The sequence below is a fragment of the Notolabrus celidotus genome, chromosome 6 (assembly GCF_009762535.1).
Source record: "Notolabrus celidotus isolate fNotCel1 chromosome 6, fNotCel1.pri, whole genome shotgun sequence".
Taxonomy (NCBI): Eukaryota; Metazoa; Chordata; class Actinopteri; order Labriformes; family Labridae; genus Notolabrus; species Notolabrus celidotus.
Genome location: NC_048277.1, coordinates 34195140 through 34220064, shown reverse-complemented (window position 1 = coordinate 34220064; position 24925 = coordinate 34195140). Strand labels below are relative to the sequence as shown.

Sequence of the window (24925 nt, the reverse complement as noted above, 5' to 3'; positions counted from 1 at the left end):
CTTATTATGCCAAACTTATAACCTTAATATCTTCAAAACTACTGACTTCTAAAAATATTCAACCCCTGTACAGTGTGTGCCGATAGAGAAATGAGTTATCCAGATCAAAATCCTGTTTTGAAGCAGGCTGTAAACATGTTTATTTCTGCTGTGAAGATCGTCTTTTTTGAATGGGTGTGTATGTCGCTTTAAGGGTTTTTGGGGCCAGCCTCAAGTGGACACTCTGGGAACTGCAGTTTTCAGCACTTCTGCATTGGCTTCATTTCTCGACACTGGAACCCCTTTTCGACTGAGGCAGTTTCAGGGACGGCGCTCAATTGAGAACCAGTTTTTCGTGTTCCGTCTGCGAGTGAACCGGCTTCTGGCCTGGAAAACCAGTTCAAGAGCGGATCCAACTCTTTGCTGGTCTAGAACCACGAACAGCTTACGTCAGGGGTGGGGGACGGGGTTGCCATGACCAAAAACACAAACCAAACATGTTTCCTCCATTGTCCTGCAGCGCAAGAAAACAGAGTGGGCAGAAAAACAAACTGGTGCCATGTTGGTTCAACCAGCTCCGAACCAGCACGAGCACCAGCCCAGAAATACAACCCGGTTCGCATTGGTGGAAAGGAGGTATGGGAGTTGCCGCTTTGTACAGTATAGTGCTAGCTCCTCATAACCTCATTCACTCATCTATGTAGACTATTGCGCCTAGGTATCACTATCATAAGTGCGTATCTTCTACCTCTTTTACTTCTACTTTTTTACCGTTTGGTATTTTCTCTTCTTTTCTGATGCAAAATCCAAAATCCAAAATCAGTCATAAATTCTTCTTGACCAGACCTTCTGATCATAAACCAGATCTCCTTTCACTTCCTTTCCGTGAGTTCAGTAACAGAGGAGAAAAGTGAAATTGAATTATCTTAAAAAGAGGTAGTTAAAGTTGAACTTTGCATCATGCACCACAGAATAATGCCAATAGGAATGAACCCTCTCAGCCTCAAACACTGTCTCCAGTCCATCCATATTGTGGACTTATCTTAAAAGTGCACTAATCAGAAATCTAATGGCACATAAACCCAATGAAGCAACCTTGAAACGCAAAGACATGGAGAGAGTGTGAGTCTGTTTGGTGTGAGACTCACTCGGAGGCGGTGAACAGGTGGCTGCTGTTAGTAGAGATGCTGTTGATGGGACTCTCGTGACCCTTCAGCTCCCCCAGAGTCCCCAGAGTGTCTGTGTGCCACAGCTTGAGAACCCCACCTCTGCAGCCGCTCAGCAGGGCGGGCGACCCGGGGACAACACCGAGCGCACATACCCAGTCACGGTGGGCGTTCGGGACTTGCTGTTGGAGAGAGAAAGTGAAGGTTTAGATTCTTGATACTGGATCCTCTCGACGGCAGAGATTGGAAGGAATTTAAAGGAGCACATAACGGCACACTTAAACCTTCAATGCTGAAATGTTCTCCTGTTATATCCACCTCAGGGACACATCAGTACAAACAGACGAGTAATAAAATCATAAGTTGTCTTTTATGGGCCATAACACTTGTATTTATCTCCGTCCACGTACCGTCGGACCACCAAAGACCCATCTTAAAACCCAATATAAACAAGGCCATACGGGCAGATATACAGCTACTTAATTATAGATGTTGGGATTACTTTGACAACATTTGCAAAGTCAGAAGTAATAAAGCAAAACATTATGCAACAGATTTCTAACAGGCATTAAAAAGAACTTCTACATAAAATAGTTTTCTTGTGTTTGAAATATGGACGAAATAAAACCATGAACAGAACAACAGCTCCCTCAAAGTGAAGCCAGATCCTTTAGAGCTCCCCCTGGTGGCTGGCTGCAGAATAGCACTATAACGTTTTCTTTATGGGTCATAAGGGGCTTTATGGTGCTATAAACGGCATGCCGTGGAATTAATGTTGGACTAATGTTGTGTTTAGGGACTATTGTGTTGTTTGTTGTCTCATTTGTTGTATTTTGTGGGATGTGTTTGCCTCAGAGAAGCTTATCTGGGGCGTCCTTTTCATGCGTCTCTATTTTTCTGCAGCTGATTTGATGGATTGGCGTGTGTTTCTTGACGTATTAAATAAATCAAATCAAATCAAAGAGGTCGTAAAGCCTGCCTTCTCCATTATAACAGATGGAACATGGGACAAATTGGAAAATTAGAATACACGTCAAACACATTTCTCTCAAACATACTTGCTGTGATTAAAGTTAGTCCTCCTCGTTCTGATTTATGGTGCAAGCGTTCACTTTCCAGAGAAAGTTTAGTTTCAATTAATTATCCAAAGCTAAAAAGAGGAGAAGTGACATCATGATTGACAGCTCTGTTGACCAATGTGGGCTCCAGCAGCGTAGAGGAGGAAGAAGCACTGACACAAGTCATCAAACTCTCTGCTGCAGACTGGGCCCAACTCAGGGATCTTAGATATTTTGCAGGAAGTTAAATGTTTGTTTTGGGTAGCGGTAAAGGTGTGACGGGACGTGTGCATGCCTTGGCTCTAACAGCGTGCTACATCAGCGCCCATTGAGGCGGTATTTTGGCCTCACATGTCATGATATTTTGTCTATCCATCTCACCATCATATCTCTCTCTCTCGCCACTGTAACTTGCTAAATGCTGCAAAGTGCTCTGCTCATGGTGGATTAAGATGAGATCAGACTGAGACCTGTCTGGAAGATGGGACTGGATCTTATCCTGTCTTACTGATCTCTTACCTGCAGCAGGTCTTTGCGGTCCAGGTCCCACTTCTTGATGCCGTTGTCTCGAGAGCCGCTGAAGAACATGTCTCCCTGGATCACCAGTGACTCGATACCGTCGTAATGTGGAGGTTCAAAGTTGTGTGTGGGGCTGATGCTTCCCAGAGAGCCTTCAGACACATCAAACAGCTGGAACGACAGACAGAAAACAGCATGTTGGAGGTGTAATCTCAAACATAAACTCAAGGGATTGATGTTAGATCATAAATCGACTTCCACAGATCGTATCACATGCTATAATCATCTATAAAATCTCTGGCTTGGAGGCTGCTGGAAACTCACCTTGATGTAGTGATCCTTGGACCCGGTGATCACCATGTCTTGGTTGTTTCCAGACTGATCCACAGTCAGGCACATCACAGGACCCAGGTGACCAGTAAGTTTCCCAGTGGATGCAAATCTGACAAAGAGATGAAAGATAAATAAACCATGAAGAGATAAAAATACTCGAGGCATCATGCAAGTAAAAATCAATCCATTACATGACATTAAATCTCACTTTAACTCTATAAAGCAGGACGGTTATTACGCTGATACCCAGGATAAGAAGTGACATGTACGTAAACATGTTTTTGAATCAGGTTAGGAAGTTTAATCTCACTTCATATTGATCTAAAGTTATTTCAATTATCCAGACATCCACTTACAAACTCCCCGGCCTTTCCAAAAACACAAAGAAGCTATTCATCAAAGCTCGTACAGGTTTCAGTGACGGCTGACAGCGTTAGATTGGATACCTGTCAGGTTTATAATGAATCAGATCCTCCAAGTGTGCAGCCGAGAGAAACTGGGCTTTGATTGAATTGCTGTGTGTTGGGCGTCAGGTAAATGTTCAGTGACGTTAGGAGTAAAGATTGAACGCAGTGCAAAACTAATACTTTATACACAACATTTGAAGTATATCAAAGATGTTATATATTGACTGTGAATTTAAAAAGTTATCATGCAATGGAAGATTAAATGACATTGATATGTCAGTGAGAGTTCTCCATCTTTTAATCATAGGAGCCGAATCCACGAACACAATGCTGGTTTAACGCTGGGAGCGCCCACAACCTCAATTTCAGAGCGCTTCTCACCAGTGTTTACTGCTGCTAGGCTATGAAAGTAGTCCCACGTGCCACCCCCCTAAGTAGGGTCTGTTTTAAAATGCTCTGTATGCCTCTTCTACTTTCTTTAATTCAACGGCATTTTGACAAGAAACAGTAAAAACTATAGATGGAAATCGTGTCAGAGCATCAGCAGCAGCTCTAAACTCAGAAATTATACCTTGAAAAAGCTAGTGTGATAACTTTTCTCCTACGTATGGACCTCTGCCATTGTTGTTGACAAAGCTGATATCAGAAGTCCCGCCCCTTCTTGATTCTGATTGGTTGGTGATCAAGAAAGGACGTTAATGAGTTCAGTGGTGTTCCAAAAGTTGAACTGTTTCTACCGAGAGCCCTGTGACAAAAATCTAGAAAATAGATGCTGACAGTGCAAAAAACGGTGGCAGTGGACATGGCACATACTTGACCATGATTCATAACAACTCTAGATTTGTGGGTAATGTCTGACAACAATGGTGAAGGTACGTATGGAGCAGAAAAGTTATCACACTTGTTTGTTTAAAGGTGACATATCACGCTTTTTTCATCAATATATATTGGTCTAAGAGGTCTCCAAAACATGTCTTTAAAGTTTATGCTCAAAAAAACACTTTGAAATCAGATTTTGGTCTGCCTGAAAACCCCTCTTCTTCAGTCCTCCTCAGAACACTCTGTTTTCTCTCTGACCACGCCCCCTCAGGAAGTGGATGTGCCTCGGCTGTCCAGCACGTTGATCTAATGTTTACATGTTGGCTGAATATACACGGCTGCTCAGAGATCACGTTACTTCAACCCTCTGAATCTGATCCAGAACCTGATCCTGACGGAGAGGCGCCTGCAGCAGGACCTTTCTGAAGGATTGGTCACAGATTTAGTGTTTCTTGTTGTTTTATTTATCAGTATGTTGACGTGTGTCTTGGTACACAGCTACGAACATGTAGCTATGTGGCTATGCTAACTAGCGCTAGCACTTATCCATGATAAATAAAAATCATCCACTAGATCTTCAAAATCTGCAGACGTGGGGAATAAAACCGACCTCTGCCAGAAAGGCAGCGGGACCTTTCTGAAGGATTGGTCACAGATTCTGTGTTTCTTGTTGTTTTATTTGTCAGTATGTCGACGTGTGTCTTGGTACACAGCTACAGCTACAAACATGTAGCTATGTAGCTATGCTAACTAGCGCTAGCACTTATCCATGATAAATAAAAATCATCCACTAGATCTTCAAATCTGCAGACGTGGGGAGTAAAACCGACCTTTGTGTTTATTAAGACAGCCTACAACTAGCATGCCTCCCTCCTAAGCTCCTTGTTAGCACACATTTGTGCAAGGAATGAAAAACGGAGGAGGGGTTCAGTATTATTTTATACAGTCTATGGGCTGAACAAGCTCCGAGCTCTGACTCCGTGACAGACCGGATATTGTTGTGACGTAACAAAAACACGGAAGTCTGAAACGGCTCGTTTCACACACATTTACAGAAAGGTGGAGAAATCAGAACAGGGGCAGAATGGATTCTTTTCATTCTCGGGGGGTTTGTAGACATGCCAGGGACACATATTTCAGGTAGAGAACCATTAAAAAGTCCATTTTGCATGATATGTCACCTTTAAGTTTAGAGCTGCTGCTAATGCTGTGACACGATTCCTATCAACAGTTTTACAGTTTCATGTTAAAATGCTGCTGCAGAGAGAAGACAAGGAGGGGAAGATAATAGTGGTCCCTCTGCTTACCTTCGCAGGTCCCACACTCTGACAGAGTTCCCAGCGGCTGCGTACAGAACCGAGCCGTTGGGGTTGAGAACGATCTGGTTGATCTGGTTCTCTCCTGCAGGGATGGTGACCGTCCTGCTGGTGTTAGCCGAACAAGCATCCCCGACATTAACCTGACCAGAAGACCTGAACACACATGGAGACATCTCTTTAGTTTCTACATTATCTTAAAACCAAAAGACTTTCCTTACGCTCCTCTGCACCGTTAAATCGGTTAAACTCACGTGAGCGTTCGAATGCACTTGGCAGAGTCCCGGATGTCCCAGACTTTGATGTAGGAGGTGGAGACGGTGAAGACTAAACTGGAGCTGTAGCGTACCGACACCACGTTGTTGGGGTGACCAGACAGGGACATTATCTCCTGACCCGTCACCAGATTCCACACCTTACAGGTCCGATCTGCAGGAAGATTCAGAGTCAGCATCCCCATGTTTTTTATACTTCCAAGAATAAATAGAAAGCTTTTATTTCTGCTTCTTTCTTCAATCACTGTAAAGCACTTTGAATTGCATTTGATTTGAATGAAAGGTGCTGTATACATAAATTGATTGATTGACCTCCTCTGCAACAAGAACTTCTGTCTTAAAAACAGGCATTAAGGCACTCCAGATCTCCTGTACTTTCAGTCTCTGATTAACCAGGAGACTGAAAATATAACATTTCTCTTACTGCCAGGGTCTCTAACACTTATAGCCTTGATGTAGCAGCCTATTGACTTTGGTAGTCCAGGCTGTCGTTGAACTACATTTAACAGGACAGACTGTAAAACATAACGCATCAGACACGGCTGTCTCCAGCAGAGAGGCGTTAAATCAGCAGCTCCGGGGGATAAATGAACAATTCACTCTGATTGCCGATACATCAACCTCCATTTATTATTATAGAAGGCTCCTTCAGTTTTACTGTATGTGCAATGTCAATTTCATTTCAACTCCTGGTTTATCCACACACTGTGCACATGCCAATCTTCATTAATCCTGTCAGGTTTTATCTGCTGTTAACAGCATAAGAGCATGTCAAAGTGGAATAAATTACCAGTGCCAGTGAAGCAAGCAGACATGTGAGGAATACTGATGAGGCAGAGAGGAAGAGGTGAAGGAAGGAAGGATGGAGTGATGATTGTGGGTGTTATTAACCTTTGGATCCGGTGAAGAGGAGGTCATCGGTGCAGTCGACACACAGAACGGCTTTGCTGTGTCCCTCCGCCACGTGGACGCACTGCAGCGTCGCCGACCGGCTGCTCTTGGTGGCCGGCACAGGGTTAATGACGCCCCTGGAAACACACGCACACACATCACTATGAATAGATGCAGCATAGACATAACACTGCCTAATAATCAGAGTGCAGCACAGAAATAAATCACACCCACGCAACCAGAATCATGCACAGCATGCAGCTTTCGTGGCTGATTAGCATGATGCTGCAAACCAAGAATAGAAAGAGATGTCAGGAACAGTCCAAAGAAAGTGAAGAGACAGCTGTTTTAAAAGTCACAGTGATTGTGCTAAAGTAAAGAAAAAGTCTAAAAATAGCCTGAGACCCCTTCAAAAGCTTCTCTTCTCCAGCCCATAATAGATTAAAAAACACCCGAGGAGATAAAGGCAGGTGATCGTTGAAACAAGCGGTGTCAGATCGTTAGAGACCGGCAGTCTAATGAGCATAACATCAACCCTGATCGATCTCTGATTGGCTGCTCATGTAGACAAACCAACCTCAGGTAGTGTAAATGTCAAAGCCCTTTCCACTACTACAGTTGTAGCTTTCATTATCAGAGGAGCAGGAGGACAAGCTGAGGGTGAACCACAGATTCAGACGCCGATAATGAAGAGTTTTTGAATAAATGAGCTCTCAAAGGCCGGCTGTGTGCAGAATGAAAGAGACACTGGAATAAAAAGAGGTAATGAAAGGAGAGGATTACTGAAGGTTTAGAAGCTGTAATAAGCTTAAACATGAGACTTGTTATAATTATCTATTGATTGCTGATAAGAGTTCTATTCATTGTTTTAATTACGTCTGTCTGGTTCATCCAGTGTTTAACCCCTCACAGGTAACAGGACTGATGCATCGCCCTGCATCCAGAGAAACAAGCTCAAGTGTTCAGATATGTCAGGCAGTGTTAGTCACAGAAGGTTGAAGCCACACCTGGAGTGTCTGTGTTATAAGATCCACCTCTGCCCTGTACACCCAAAGTGAGATTCAAGTGACCCTTAAGGAGAATTAAAAAACATGAAGAGTTGTACTTGGGCGGGTCGGGGAGAGGAGGAGAAAAGGCACGGTGGGTGTGGTGGGTGTGGTGGGTGTGGTGAGGGGGCAGGTGACAGCATCCATCTGTACTGAAGGAGGAGAGAGTATCAGAGATTCACTCATTATTAATCAAACCTTTCTCTTGACATGTCTTAGTATTTATTCTGTCACAATCACTCCATGTTTGGTAGATGCAACTTAAGTCTGACCAAATGTTGCTCCTTATACTAGAAAACATTCAATACATCCAGCACACCAACTCATTCATTAGAAGTTTGTCCATAAATACTGTGCAACACCAGACAGATGCTTCCAAATGAAGCTCATAGAGAGTCCAAACGGTTCTAAATGTCACCAGGATACTGATTGCATGTATGTCTAAGTCTTCTGGGAATGTCCTGTGGTTCAAGTGTCTTGAAAATATTCTTACATTTCCAATTCTTAAACCACCATCCTGACTTTTATTTAATGATGACTCTGCTCTCAGAGATGAAACCAGATTGACCTTAAAGAAAATCACGTTTTCAGGTTTGACTGCTGCTAAGAAGACTTCATGACCCGGCTCTCTTACCGATCTTCTGGTTGTGTAAGATGCTTGATTCTGATTGGTCAACACCTTTAGACGACGGTTATTAACTTTCACTATCATGAGTAACACCAGAGGGTTCTATTCCCTATAAATACCCACTAACCATACATTACCCCTTACATAATGCATTCCTGGTTCTCTACTGAACCTCCGTCTTTAAAAGGGTTTAACTAATTCAGAGATATTGCTCTTATAGAAAGATCATCATCTGTGATTCTTAAGGCATGAGCATCCACTACTGAGGCTTGAGATCTCCTTCTTGCTTCTCTTTTAAATCCCCTTCTTCTTGAAAAGCTATGACTGGTGTTTATTTTAATAGAATGTGAAACCTACACGTATGAGCTGTCCTATTAGTGCAAAAATCCTTTCACCTTATCCTTTCATCCTTATATTTTTGGATGAATGCATGAACTTGTGTCACCTCTCTTTTATTGATTTATTTGTTCTCTGTCATTATTTTGAATTTATAATATCTTTACAACACAGCCTTGGTGATATCTTATTATTTAATGCTTGATGATGATGTCATCTGCTGTGAAAAATTCAAAAAAAAGAAATAGATCCTAGAAAAAAACGAAAAAACATGACCTTATCTGTACTTAAGTATGCCTTAAATACAAGGTGCTGGTTTAGTTTAGTGGATAAATCACATGCCCCATGTATAAAGGTTTGTGGACCAAGAAGCAGTGGATTCAAATCCCACCTGTGGCCGTCTACCGCATGTCATCTCTCACTCCTTCTCTTTCCACAGTCCTTTCCTCTCCCACCTTCCATGCAGAAAATGACTCCAAATCAAATCACAACAAGTTGGATTTCAGTCTAGCTCACTACATTTACCTTTCGTCACACTATTTAATGTCTGAAGTCAGTTTCAAAGTGTTTCTAATTGGTGGCATTAAAAGTCAGGAGAACTGCTAGCCTCAAACTCAACCACTAAGTGTGCAGGGTTTGTCATTCTGGACTACCGTTGAAACAAAGTGTTGCAAATCAGCAGACTGCATGAAACAGACTTTTTGAAGAGATAAACTAGTTTCTATTTTTAGGTGATGAGATTCAAATGAAGACATATTAAATGTGAATATTAATACAGTTTCTGACAACAGATCTCTTAACACTACACATCAGATGTTTAAACATCATGTAAGGAGTTTTGACTGGTTATCAGACACACTGCCACAAGGTCAGTGTCACATAGCCCATGAACAGCACACCACACAGCTGATGGTTACATTTCCACATGTCTAGAACAAGATCAGCAAAGAGACAGACGTAAAGCTTTGTCCACAGGGGGGACGCCAAGATCAACACCAAGCAAAAGTTCCTCACTGAAGCTTTAAGTGCCCCAAAAAATCTTACAATGTGATGAAAGAGCCGTCCACGACATCTACAGTACATTTTGTAAGACATCCAACAACACTGCTTTGAAACTGATGGATATGTAAATGAGCACTGGGCAATGAATGCTATGTGTTAGTGCAGAGTAATGTAATGGCACTGCTGTGAAATCTGAGAGTGCTTTCAACCATCAGACCAGACTATTCAGAGTTTGCTTTGAGGAAAATAATGCAGGCACAGTAATGTTAGAGGCAGGTTTTTTGAAAGCACTTCCTTGATGCACTTAATCAAGCTCTAAAAGTCTTGATTTGTGAGCTGCCTTGAAAATACAATTTGCATCTAAAACTGGTTTCTCATCAGGAAATCAAATCCAGAAAACGAGGATGTGATGAGGAGGGGGATTTCAAGCTTGCTGTTTCTTGGATTAAAGACTGCCTCAGCAGCAGATTCTTAAAAGTCTATGTTTGTTCTTCTGCAGCTCTTCACGTACAGTTCGCCTCGTGTTGACGTCAACTTGCAGAAATGCGTCAGATTTTCAGAGTGCAATGCCACCGCTAATCCTCACCATCTTCCCCTGACTCTAATCCGGCTGTCTGCCAGGTTTCTGTCAATTTGACTTATCTCCTGTTTCTTACTCATCCTGCAGGACGTGTGCAGCACGCCCCACGTAGCCTGTCACGCTGCTTAACGTGGCTGCTGTTCGTATAGCGTGGTTACTGGGACAGGCATTAGGGAAGAGAGGAAGTGGTGGGCTGCATCTCGGGCTCCTGATGACTGGGCTGTGAAGGAAGACAGTAGGGCTGCCAATTAAGCAGCAGCATAATTAACGTGTGTGCTGAGCTGTTTACACACTAGTGGCAGGAGTGTGGGAGGACTGCATGAGGGCAGAAGGGAGACGCATATGCTGCATTTACGTTGTATGGGGGGAAACTGTGAGGACGGCTCGACGGGGAGAGTCTCACGTGTTCAGTCCCACGTGAGGCCGTAACTGAGGTGTGCTGATCTGTTGGGTTTTTCAGATTCATCAGTCTATTAATGCATGGTCCTTATTCAACAAGAGCTTCAGAAAACACGTCTTTTTACAACTTAAAGCTGGGGTTGGTAGTCAGATTTAGAAACACTTTTTGTTATACTGGTTAAAATGATCTTTATGTCTCGATGGCAATCAATACATAATGTGTTCTTGTGCTACAGCCGGAGTAAACCTGGGAAAACACCAACAAATCCCTGTTTTGGGGTCCAAAATTATGAAACCAATCAAATCCTGTCCTGCCGTTCTGCCCGCCCCTCTCGCTAGACCTCAGACCTGTCCCCTCTGACCCGATGAGGTGCTTTGCTCAGGACTGTAGTCCAGATCAGAGCCTAAAAAGTTCTCGAGCCGATTCATGAACACGTTGAGATTTAATAACTGGTCACTGTCGGCCGTGATCACACCAACCAACAAAGCAACAATCAATGTTTGAATGAATGAAGAACTTCTCCTCTTGTCTCTCCTCTCTCCAGCTCATACACTCTACACCTCTCCTGATGCCTTCACTAACTGAGCTTATTATCATTCCAGCCAGTCCCACTATGGACCCACTGATCAATATCCAGTTTGGATCACAAAACCTCATGCCCACTAAGTCTGCCCAAAATCTGGGTGTCATGATCGATGACCAGCTAACCTTCAAGGTTCATGTTGCCTCGATTGCTCGGTCCTGCCGTTTTTCCCTCTATAACGTCAAGAGGATTAGACCCTACCTGACAGAACACGCAACACAGCTCCTGGTTCAGGCTCTTGTAATGTCACGCATTGACTACTGCAACTCTCTACTGGCAGGCCTCCCTGCATTCACAGTTAAACCTCTGCAAATGATCCAGAACGCAGCAGCAGCACGTCTGGTCTTCAACCAGCCTAAGACAGCTCATGTAACTCCCCTGCTCATTTCGCTACACTGGCTTCCAGTTGCAGCTCGTATCAGATACAAAACTCTAATCATGACTTACAAAGCAGTCACCAAAACTGCTCCAGTTTACCTGGAACCCCTCATCCAGGTCTACTGCCCTTCTCGCCCGCTACCCTCAGCCTCTGAAAAGCACCTAGTGCTTCCAGCACACAAGGCCTCAAAATCACCAGCTGGACTCTTCTCTTCTGTTCTCCCTAAATGATGGAATGAATTGGCCAACTCCATTCGATCTGCAGAGTCCCTCTCTACTTTCAAAAGACAGCTAAAGACCCAGCTCTTTAGGAAGCACTATGCACTTAGCTAGACTGTTCTCCACTGTTGTCCCCCAGTGGCTAATCATGTCTTCCAGCTACAATTGACTCGCACTGTCCTGCTCTACTCTGGGAATCTGTGTTCAGGTCTGGAGTGACCCAGCACTTGGTACTTTGGTCATTATTGTGGTGAGGTTAATTGTTGATGAAGATAATGGAAGGTCTTAAATGGTTTGGTTGCTTCATTGTAGATGTTCCATATTTACTTTTGTGCATTGCCTTCACACTGCTTGGCAGTACCTGCACCCAAATGGACTTGAAGCACTTTGTTACTCTTACTGATCTTGTTTCCTCTTGTCTAGATCTTTGCTTGTGTTGTTCTTGTTCTCGTATGTACGTCGCTTTGGATAAAAGCGTCTGCTAAATGACATTGTAACATTGTAACTAACTGTCAACACTGTAGGAATTAAGAACATCTTCACTGAACATGTTTAACAAACAGTAGAGCTGTTACAGTATTACATGTGTTATAGCTCTTCTCCTGATATCATGTCACCAGTACAACTGGATAATGCTAGCATGACAGTTGTGAGTACTGACAGCAGCCATGTTTGTTTGTGTCATAGTCTTTCACTATGATAAATGTTTTGGTGTTTTCATTGTTTGTGTTTTGCACAAACGATGTGCTGAGGACCGGTTTTGAATCAGTCACGATCATGTAGTCGCAAATCAGCGGCGCTCGTGCATGTGAGCGGGGGCGTCGTTTTGGAGGAGCTCCGAGGGAGGAGGGGAGGGGTTAGACAGAGTCCTGAGGATATGCTACATTCAAATTCATGCTAGTTTACCATGACTACCAACCCCAGCTTTAAATGAGAGCAGTTGTTGCATGCTGTTCTGTTTTAGTCTCACTCCCAAGAAAATACAGATAAGAAGAAAGAGACTACCTCAACAATGTGGATCATAAGTGGATCAGCAGCAGAGCATTGAGGCTCATTAGCAGGTTGAACACTGAATTTAAGTCAAGACTATAAGGAATTCAAAGAAAACATCCCCATTATGGCTCAAAGAGAGACATAATACTCAGTTAGTAACAATAAGACTCTAAATTCAGCGTACAATTTTGCAGGGTAAAGGTCATCACACCGGGCGCAGAGCATTTCTGATTGAGCTGAGATTACATGCTTTCTCTAAAGCAGGAAACTGAGAAGAAGAGTATTAGTAACGCTGAATTGAAGTTATTCTGCTTTTCTGAAAGGCCTTGCAGCCACAATGTCGGCAGCAAGCTCTTACTGTTTTAGCTCCTTGACCTTTGCCCTGTCGGATGCTGCTTGTGACTTGTCATAGGTCTTCCTGCGAGAGAGCGGGGAGGGCTCCGGAGCTCGCTTCTCCAGCCCTGGCGAAGTTCTGGAGCCAGAACTGATCATTCAGTTACAAACATTTATACACAAAAACAACACAAAAGAAAAAAAATGAAACAACAGAAGGATGTGAAAACAACACAACAAATGGCAACAATGGAAGATGGAGTACACGCAGGAACACAGTTACCTGATGTTTAAAGGCCCAAACTGAGGTAGGTCTTCGCCAAGCTCATTTTTAAATGCTAAGGATTTTTTCTAAACTTAAAATATATTTATATAACTCAATTTTCTGAAGGATAACTGTCAGCCAAGGAAACTTGAAGCACTGCCTTCCACAGGTCAGTTAAAGTGATGTAGTTAGTATCTCTGCAGGATTAAGGAGTTAGAAAAGCAGCTCTTGCAGGAGGTCGTAACACATAAGCAACAGAATTGTTTATACTGGCTTGTCTCTACATGCTTTTCTTCAAAAGGACTCATCAGGAGAAGGAAAGGCATGGCCATTTGATGTAAGGATGCTCATGAATATTGTAAAACATAAATTAAATACAGCCGAGGATGTAGCAGCAACATCAAACATGCAGGAAGGAAGGAAAAAAGGAATTAATTATTGTGTTAGTAAAAGAGTGTCGGCCCTGGACTTACATGCTGCCCATTTTAGAGGAAAAGCCGGGGGAGAGAGCTGTGAAGTCCCTGACTGATGAGCCTGACGTGTCCATGTCTCCTCCCCCATCGGGTGTTTCGGCTAACGGCAGCATCGGACTGGAGAAGTCGGCAGTGGGTGCATCGGGGGCGGAGTCACTGTTTGCGTACAGCAACTCCATCTGAGTGGTAGTCCTTCTACGAGCCTGTATAGCAGACATAAGGGATTATAGAGACAGGACTTGACTGGGGAGTGTATGCAGATAACAAGGCATGAACATGCTTAACACTGTAATACCTTGCTTCTTGTTTTGGTCTCTCCACAGAGTTTCATGAGATCTGAAGCCAAGGTACTGGAGGGGATAAATAAACATTATAAGTGAAAGCTCTTTTGGTTGTTATGGCATAAATATATTATAACATAATGTAATGTAGTGCAACGGCTCAACTTCACCTTAAAAAATGATACCATGAAAATACATTAGATAGAATATCATGACATTACAAGGTTCATGAGAACATATCAACATATCATGACATAATATGTAACAGTAAGGTAACATGACATGACATATCATGATATATTGTGACATGCTGTATATTTGATGATACAAAAAAATATTATATGACAAGACAGCATATAACATTTCATGACAAACCATATATAAACATATCCTGACAGAACATACCATGTCATGACATATCATGACTTGCCATATCGTAACATATGACAATATAAACTATTTCATGACATAACCTATCATGACACAACATCTCATATCATGACACAATATACCATATCATGAAATAGAATACCATATCATGACATATCATAGAAAAACCTAATAGCATAACATATACAATGTCATAATGTAACCTATCATGACATAACATTGCCTATCATGACGCAATTTACCATATCATGACATAAGTTATCATGGCATAACATTGCATATCATGACAATGAATATCATATCATGACATAGAATATCATATCATGACATAGAATACCATATCAATAACTAATCTAATGACATAACATTTCATGACGTAACCTATCATGACATCATATAAAATGTCATTAGATAGGATAACCTTTCATGACATTACATACCATATCATGACATAACATACCATGTCATGACATATCATGACTTGCCATATCGTAACATATGAAAACATAAATTATTTCATGACATAACCTATCATGACATAAGATACCATATCATGACAAAACATCTCATATCATGACACAATATAACATATCATGACATATCATAGAAAAACCTAATAGCATAACATATACTATGTCATAATGTAACCTATCATGACATAACATTGCCTATCATGACGCAATTTACCAAATCATGACATAAGTTATCATGGAATAACATTGCATATCATGACAATGAATATCATATCATGACATAGAATACCATATCAATAACTAATCTAATGACATAACATTTCATGACGTAACCTATCATGACATAATATAATATTTCATTAGATAGGATAACCTTTCATGACATTACATACCATATCATGACAGAGCATACCATATCATGACATAACTTATCATGACATATAATAGCATATCATGACATAGAAAACCATATCATGAAATAACCTAATGACATCAAATATAACATTTCATGACGTAATCTATCATGACATAACATACCATTTCATGACATAGGATAACCTTTCATGACATAACATACCATATCATGATATAGCATACCATATCATGACATAACATACCATCTAATGACATAGCAATACAAATCATGACACAACCTATCATGACATAACTTATCATCATTTGACAGTCATGATTTGTCAAACCACATTATATTGCTGTAACATATAATGATTATTCATGTCATGATATGTCATACTTTAACCCTCAAAAACGTGTTTCACATAACAGGCCACAATGTAACATGACAAAACACTTTGTATGAAATGACTTAACATAACACAACATGATACAAATAATTGTGATAGAATATAATAAAAAACTGAAGTTACACGTCATGACATAAACTTACGTTCCCTCTGCAGATGGGCTCTGTGCTGACTCATCACTGCTGCTGTCATCCCCGTTCTCTGTCAAATGAGATCAATAATGATATTAGACCCAAGAGAATTAGCCAACAATACTTGGATGTTGTTTCTGACTCTCTTAATATAATTTTAAATACAGCCTGCTTCAGAATAGACAATTACTCTGTCTTTTGCCGTCTCTCATTTACAATTGAGGCAATTAATTAACTCTTTTTTTTTTAAGCTGCACAAAATGGATATGGAAAAGATGAATAACTGCAGAAGACGAGGGTGATATCAGCGCAGCACCATGCTGTTTTGTCAACAAACAAAAATTTGGTCCTCACTGAGCTCAATGGGATCAGATGGATTGAAAAAAGGTCAGAGGTCAGACAGCGGCCAGGTGGTGAGGGTTATACAGAGAGATGTGTGGGCAAGTAGAAGAGTCCAATATGGGACAAAAGGGTGTAAGGAATCATTAGTCCATCGCTCCAGGTGGGGTCAGCTGACCTACAGGGTCTGACAGACCTAAAATATCCACGATGTCTGGCTCCTGTGGAAGGGTCAGGAGTTAGCAAGGTGCTAAAGCATGGAGGCTGTAGCACATGGTGAGCTAGTACGGGGTGGAGGAGGTATAGTGTAACCAGATGAGGGGGTGGAAAGAGGTCAGCGGACAGATGGAGGAAAGCCTGGTTGCATTGCGCCTCATGCACCTGCTTATGTTACGTTCAGTTAGTTTTCAAAGTGCAAAGGGGGAGGAACCATGCATTCAGATAAGAGTCTAATGTGGTTTCACTTACCAGGAGGGATGTTACCTAGCTCTGTAAAAACAAAAGGAAACAAAAGAAAGAAAAACATGGGGGAACAGAAAAGAGGCAACGCAAAAATCAAAACCACAGTCCCCCAAAATACTCAAATTAAACACTCAAAGGAAAATAAAGTGAAGCTACTGTAAACAGAGCATCCTACTGAACAGAAGCTGGTGAAAGATGACAAATTACAGACATTTTGTTGTATAAGAACGGTGAAAATAACCAAAATAATCAAGAAAAAATTGTTCTACCAGAATTAAATTGGTTGAATTATTTCTATTTGGTATAATAAGTAAACCAGCTTTTATTCAGCAGAAGGCAACAGGCAAGAGCATCTCCAAAGGCCCCATCATGCATCTGACCAGTAACCCAGTCCACCTCCTAACAGGCCAAATTCTGTGTCATAAATGTGTGGCGCAATCATACATAACATAAACTGAAATTAACAACAAGAATCAAAGGTAGAATTGTTTTACTGACACTCTAGGAGGTGGTCAGGGTTCAATCAGGGGTCTGGTCCGTGTTTTGGAATCCTCATCTCCGCATCTTAACATTACAACCAAAACCGCATTCAGTGCAGTTACCTTGCAGAGCGTTCCCCAGCAAAGCATCCAGCTCCGGGTTGAACTCGGCCTTCTCCTTCAGCATGTGAAACAGCAGCTGGTTCTGTGTGGCGCTCGTGATCTCTGTCTGCTTCAGCCGACCCTCCATCACCTTCACCTGAGACTCCCTCTGAGCCGCCTGGAGACCCTGAAGAGTTAAGACCACAGATGTTGCACCCTTAGATTACTCAGCTACACTTTCAATCGCTCCAACATCAAATATTTGTTTTAAGTCAAATGCAGAGGTGACATTTGTAATTGCAACTCTAACGACCTAATTCCACAAGATCTGTGTCCGGTCCATCTCTGATCCGTCACAGCACCAGATCTGATAGGTTTCTATTCTAGTCAATGTGTTAACTTCCACTGGATCCACTCCGTTGCGTTCCAGCTGCGTCTCTGATCCGGCCGGTCAGAGCCCTCTGGATCAGATACGCAAGACTTCTGTTTCTGCCGGAGCATGACGCATCAAGCTCAACAGGGCAGATGTAGAGGGACAGGAAGTCAGGCACCAAATCCAGGCCTGGTGTCAACAGGTCAGAGGTTTTCAGAGGACCATAAAGACAACATGGATCAGGAGAGGAGGAGGAGAATCCTTGATTCAGTGATTACCGCGGGAAAACCTCGGTCACATGACTCAAGCTGTCAGACGGTCCTGCTACAAGCTGCTTTCTGAAAACGCAACTGGTGGATGTTGACGGACCAAAGAGCACAGAGACCGGACTGGTGGAAGTCCCCTGTTAAACGATTACAAAGGCGGGTACCTTGTTGATAGCCATTGACATGAAGTGATCCAAGAGAAAACGAGTTTCAGTCAGGGTACAGGAACCGACCACAGCAGAGACGTCCAAGATGTCGCCTTCCTCCTGGAAAAGTGAATAAACACAACCTTGAGTAAGACACTTTAGTCCCCTCATAAAGTTTGGTCCATCAGACTCCGCTTTACCTCCTCCTCCATCCAAACAAGCTAAAGCACACATTTAAACATCCAAATATGTCCCTTTTAGGTTCCCAGCTCTTCCGGCCTCACCTTTGCTTCCTCCATCTGCATGATGTTGGCCTGACAGTCTGCGATGCTGTCGTTGATGTAGTCGATGTTCGCCCCCAACGCTTCCACTTCCTCATTCAAAGGAAGCATCGCCTTCTCCACCTCTGGTCCCTCCTTGACCACCCGGTCTCTCTTCCTGATCACCTTCTCTTTACGCTTGGTCAGCTCCTCTCGTTGCTGTGAACACAAACACACACACACATTAGATTCCCAGCTTGCAGTCGTACAGTAAAGAGAAACAAGCAAAGTCTTGCGTTTGTTTATTCCAAAATAGTAAAACAGTAAGTAAAAGACTTCTACAGCACAGACTAGAGTCGGGTTATATTTAGATTGTGCATGATGATGATGATGATGATGATGAATCACACAACAGATGATGATGAAGTGATTAAAGCCTCCTCCAATGTCAGGATTTAGCAGCGTGTTCTCCTTCAGTTCTCATCGGCTGCAAATAACACATACATTTTAACAGCCTTCACAGACACCCACTGAATCTTCTCAGGAAATCTAAAGCCAAAACATATTGATTCAACTGAGAATGTCATGCAAAATCATGCATGTGTATCATAATTACCCATACACATGTATACTGCTATTTCAGTCACATAGCTCTACAGGCCTAACAGAGAGGATGGATCAAATGTAGCACAAGAACTACTCAAAATAATGTGCAGACTTTGTAGTAGAGTGGTTGTGTGCAGGCTGTATGTCCTCTTGTTGTGGTTTTGTAATTTGGGTGTTATATATTCTTATTACCCAGCTTTCTTAAGATGCTTGATTCTGATTGGTCAAAACCTTTAGACCACGGTTATTAACTTTCACTAACATGAGTAACACCAGAGGCAGTATGCATTACATGCTGCATACTACATACTGCGTTCGAAGATAGTATGTAGTATGACTGTTCTGTTGGATCTGTTCTGCAGGATGCTGAGCCAGGTGTTGCTGGATTTCCGGTTTCGGAAAGCGGAAGTAAACGACGTCCAAGCTGATAGCAAACTGTTTCTTTAGCATCTATTTATGATTTAAAAAGTTAAGAAATGGTTTATATTGAATTTGACAATTTTCACGGCACCTAAAAACAAAGTGCCCCCATCATATACGCAAAAAAAAAGAAGGAGAACGTAAGCGCTGTGCATTGTGGGAAACAGTACGTGAGGTAGACTGATCCGATGCATACTGAGACATTTTCCTGAATCAGTACGACATCCGGGTAGTTTTGGCAAACTGCAGATTTTGCTCTTGTTCGCATACTACATACTGAATATTCACCAAATCAGTACATACTGCTAGTATAGTAGGCGGTTTCAAAAACAGACCTAGTTTCGGTTAGCATGCTAAATCAGCAGGCTATGGACATTTTCATATCTGGATCCTGTCCAGCAATATGATCAAGGAGTGGATCAGGTGAGAGAAACTTTAGGTTACAGATCTCTACAAAGAAACTTAAACCATGAACGGTGGTGATGATAGCAGCAGGATTCAAAGTTGTGACATTTGTTTATTCTTAAAGGTGTGTGAACCGCAGAGCTCAGAGAGTAAGGAGAGCTGAATGAGGACAGGTTCATGTTAAAACCACCAAAACAGGCAGATAAGAATCCATCGTGCCGAGGAATCACTAGGACTATTTTCTTTAAATCCGCAATTTAGTCATAACCCACTTTTGTACTTAAATCAACAGACAAACTTCTACATTAGTGTAATAAAATACGACTGTAGCTGCCGTCGTCACGCCCATCCTCAAAAAACCTGGACTTGACCCAAACATTATGTCAAATTTCCGGCCCATTTCAAATCTTCCCTTTCTGTCAAAAATTCTGGAACGTGTTGTTTCTGCACAAATCAAATCGCACCTCAACTCCAATGACCTGTTTGAACCATTTCAATCCGGATTCCGCACCCATCACAGCACCGAAACAGCTCTCCTTAAAATCACCAACGACCTCCTCCTATCTACAGACTCTGGCCATCTCAACATCCTCATCCTTCTGGACCTCACCGCAGCTTTTGACTCCATAAACCACACCATCCTCCTCTCCCGCCTGGAATCCCACCTCAATATAACTGGCACTGCCCTTTCCTGGTTAAAATCATACCTCTCTGACAGACAACAGTTCATCCATATCAACAACTGCTCCTCCTCCACTGCCCCTCTGTCACAAGGCGTCCCCCAGGGTTCGGTGCTTGGTCCTCTGCTATTCATTCTCTACATGCTCCCCCTTAATCACATCATACGCAAACATGGTTTCCATTTTCACAGTTATGCCGACGACGTCCTAATTTACATCTCCACCAAATCCATCACCTCCGCAACCCTCACCACACTCACTGACTGTCTTACCGAAATTAAAACCTGGATGCAAAAAAACTTCCTTCAACTAAACTGCGACAAATCAGATATCATCATCATCGGACCCAAATCCCTCACCACAACCACCCAAAACTTCTCCCTCACATTTGATAACACCACTCTGACTCCATCAACCCATGTCAGAAACCTCGGTCTAATTTTTGACACCAACCTCACCTTTGAAAAACATGTCACTAACATCACCAAAACCGCCTTCTTTCACCTGAAAAACATCGCCCGACTCCGCCCACTACTCTCCTTCGCTGCAGCTGAAACCCTGATCCATGCTTTCATCACCTCCAGAATTGACTACTGTAACAGCATCTTATATGGTTCATCATCCAAAGTCCTCAATAAACTCCAGTACATCCAGAACTCAGCTGCCCGCCTACTCACTCACTCCCGTTCCCGTGATCACATCACCCCTGTCCTCCAAAACCTCCACTGGCTTCCTGTCCCCCAACGCATTCACTTCAAAGCCCTCCATCACCTGGCCCCCTCCTATCTGACCTGCTTCACCCTCACAACCCCTCCCGTGCTCTCCGCTCCTCTGATGAAAACCTCCTCTCCCCACCCCTGTAGGACCAAGCACCGAACCTGGGGCGATAGGGCTTACTCCATTGCTGCCCCTGCCCTCTGGAACTCCCTCCCCACACACATACGCAACTCCACTGACCTACAAACATTCAAATCCCACCTCAAAACACACCTCTTCAGAACTGCTTTCACTGTTAATGTTTTTATTTCCACTGTGTTTTTAACTTGTTTCTTTTATTGTGTGCTATTTGTGAAGTGTCTTTGAGTTCTGTGAAAAGCACTATATAAATAAAATGTATTATTATATTATTATTATTATTTACCTTGAGGAGGCGGTTCATGTCGGCCTCCATGTTGGAGATGGTCATCCGCTGCATGATGATGTCAGAGACCCGTCGCTCCAGAGACTGCCATTTATTGCGAGCTATTCTAGTGGAATAAAGACCGGCTGTCCGTCTGTAGGAGAGCCTGCACACAAGGTATCAGTCAGTGGAGTATACTTTGACTGACTCATTGAAGCACAGTCAGGGATGTTAGTGTAGAAACACCATGAATGATTTACACTTATATAACACATGGTAAACCTTATGAGCACACTTTGGCAAAAACATGTTTTCACACAAACAGATCCATCTTTCCTCTTCGCTGTAAGAAAGGTGTTATCATCTAAAGACATGCTGATGCTTCCACACTTACAAAATCTGCCTTTAGTACATGAATTATTAATAACAGACTGTTAAGATCGACACTTCTGTATCTCAACATCACTGTAAATGAAGGAAACCTTGATGATCGTCTTATATGAGGGTTGATGATGAAGTGAGATCTTAAAATTGTTCCAGGGGGGTCTGAGTTTAAATTTGATGCTGCATTATGCATGAACTTCCTACATCTTAGTGGGGAATTTGTAAAGAGAGATATATAGGAGAATGTAAGGGACTGGAGGAGATTACAAGTCTTAAAAATAAAAAGATGAAGTCATCAGTTTTCTGTTTTATAACTATTACAGCTCCTTTTTATTGGTGTTCAAAATGTGCATGTGTAAGTATCCTTAATGGCTTTCTTTTCTTTTGTCTGTGAATCAAAAATACACTATAAAAAATATGTATGTTTATATGATTGGAAGCTTTGTTTTACACCTGAATATCTTGAGATTTGAAAGGGGGCCGAAGCCTTCTTAGGTTTGAAATGCTGATTTAGAGGAACTCAATGTTTGTGCCGACCCTGCTTGCCCACACAGACTCACCGGGTGCCATTGGGAGCAGCGTTGCCCGAGGAGTACATGCGTCCAGATGGAGGTCTGTGAGGAGAGTCCTGCACTGAATCCGACAGATTGACCTTCCTGATGACTTTACCTGAGGTGGGCCTGGCCTGCCTCCTCAGAGCCGTCACCTGTCACACACGGTGAACAGAAAAGTGAGAGTAGCCCGGCACTGAATGAACACCACGTGTATTTCTGTATGCATAATGTAGAGGAAGTATTCCTGCATGCATAATGCATGAACACATCCATCTGCTGCTGACGCTCACCTCCTCAGTCTTTCTGCGCAGAATGAGCTCCTGCTGTCTTTTCTGGGCCTCCAGTAACTTCAGTTGGTGCTGCAACGACACAGGAGCAACAATTTCAATATTCAAATCTAGAACTGTGCAACATGATTAAAAAGTCTTGCAGGGACAAAGAATTAAGACTTTAACCATTCATATCAACAGACTTAGTCCATAACTACATTTTATTTTACCCTCCCAGCAAGAATTAAGGCAAGCAACTAAACTTTCTTCATATATTCTTTACAGTTATAGTCTAATCTTGTTATATTCCATAGAAAACTTTATGTGAACTTTGCAATAAGAAGGTAAAAACTTCAGGTGTTCTCTATTTGATTTAATTTAGCAATAATAATCTTTTTATGAAGTTCTTCCTCCTCATTTTATTGGATTCTTTCTTTGTTCTGCTTTTGTGGAACACCTGTCATCATGTTTTATGTGTTTTATTATAATTAAGAAGAATTCATTTTAATCAAGCTGACTTTTTAAAGCTTTTGTTTTGTATCGATTCTGGCGCCCCCCTTGTGGACAAAGTGACACCTCTTATCTCTTTTCCTATACATGCAAAAGTAGTGTTTTCAACAAAAACCTCACCCTGTTGTCTTTTAACAGTCAACTTTATCAGGCAATGTGATTATTTTCCATGAAAACAGTCAAATAAAGGCTGTTTCTGAAGAGGGATGTCCATCATCTGGTCTGACACCTACCCCCCCGGGCGGTTTCATGCATTAAAATGACAACAGAGAAGGTGTCAGTGTTGTTGCTGATGGTCTTGTTTGCTGCTGAAGGTCATAAAGAGGCATCAGTATCATTTTCAGTCTGTTTCTCAGCCAGTTCAAAACTCCTCACAGGGCCTTTAAGCATTTAAACGTCAGTGATAATGATAATGATAATCATAATACATTTTATTTATGGGCGCCTTTCAGGAAACTCAAGATCACCTTACAAATGTAACAATAATAAAACAGACTTAACATAAAAAGTACTCGACAAAACAAACAATAAACAATACACAATATATAAAGAACATCTAAGATACCTGTCAGATCTGGCCCTCCTAGTATAAGTGAACCCCCTCCCTGTTGGCAAGAGTCTAAACTCTGAACAAAGGGGGTTGTGAGGGTCTTCAAGGATGGCCTTTTCCTTCTGAGTGGCTCTAACTTGATAAAGATGACCAAGATCATTAAGATTAACGCCAACGATCTCTCAGCAGACTTTGACGACATAACCCAGCCTTGTTTTTGTTAAAAGTGCTGCAGTTACCAAACCAAGAGGTCATTGTAAAAGTTAAAATAGACTCAATAAAAGATGAATACAATATTTTTAAAAGTGATCTATCAACATTAAACTCCTCAGCTTCCTCAAGAAAAAAAGTCTCTGATTGGCCTTTTTGCTAATGGCATCAGTGTTGGCATTACAAGTCAGTATGTCATCAAGAATTGTGTTTATACTTTATGCATGATATCCAACATTCACTACATGCTTTTTAGAAAGTTTGCAACATTTTCCAATTAAAAAAAACTTTAACTTCATACTCTGATATGTAGCATCATCTGGATTTGAAAGGATTTATATTATGAAGTGGGATGTGGGTCATGATGCAACGCCCTGAATTGATGGTATCGACGTATATCAACAAGCTGGTAAAGAAGGCCCGCTCTGTGGTTGGTCTAGAACTGGACAGTCTGGAGTCAGTGGCTGAGAGGAGGTTCGATGGACAAACTGCGAGCCATCCTGGACAACCCCTCTCACCCTCTCCATGATGAGCTGTGGCTGATGGGGAGCTCGTTCAGTCAGCGCATCATTCCACCACGGTGCAAGACTGAACGCTTCAGGCGCTCCTTTGTGCCCACCGCCATCAGACTGTTGAACAGTAACGGAGGCCACAGACTGCACCATGCTGACCACTGACAAGTGGCCTGTCACTACTGAATCATTTTTTTTAATACTATTTGTAACATTGTATATATCTAAATTGTACTCTAG

The 24925-nt window shown here is 42.1% G+C and overlaps 1 protein-coding gene across 5 annotated transcripts in view; it reads right to left on the bottom strand.

Moving 5' to 3' along the window:
• LOC117814329 (kinesin-like protein KIF21A) overlaps positions 1–24925 on the bottom strand; it is a 91961-nt gene that overhangs the window by 3148 nt on the left and 63888 nt on the right. Inside the window, exons 17-34 of one of the 5 annotated variants that reach the window (XM_034685597.1) lie at positions 22925–22993; positions 22641–22786; positions 21718–21862; positions 18490–18684; positions 18224–18325; positions 17442–17607; positions 16846–16866; positions 16051–16108; positions 14295–14349; positions 14000–14202; positions 13287–13412; positions 7869–7961; positions 6764–6900; positions 5852–6026; positions 5589–5753; positions 3047–3164; positions 2723–2893; positions 1128–1327 (exon numbers count right to left, since the gene is read on the bottom strand). In XM_034685597.1, coding sequence (XP_034541488.1) covers positions 1128–1327; positions 2723–2893; positions 3047–3164; positions 5589–5753; positions 5852–6026; positions 6764–6900; positions 7869–7961; positions 13287–13412; positions 14000–14202; positions 14295–14349; positions 16051–16108; positions 16846–16866; positions 17442–17607; positions 18224–18325; positions 18490–18684; positions 21718–21862; positions 22641–22786; positions 22925–22993 — 2345 coding nt within the window. The remainder of the gene's footprint in view (positions 1–1127; positions 1328–2722; positions 2894–3046; positions 3165–5588; positions 5754–5851; positions 6027–6763; positions 6901–7868; positions 7962–13286; positions 13413–13999; positions 14203–14294; positions 14350–16050; positions 16109–16845; positions 16867–17441; positions 17608–18223; positions 18326–18489; positions 18685–21717; positions 21863–22640; positions 22787–22924; positions 22994–24925) is intronic. The other 4 variants (XM_034685599.1, XM_034685600.1, XM_034685598.1 and 1 more) reach the window with 4 other exon arrangements.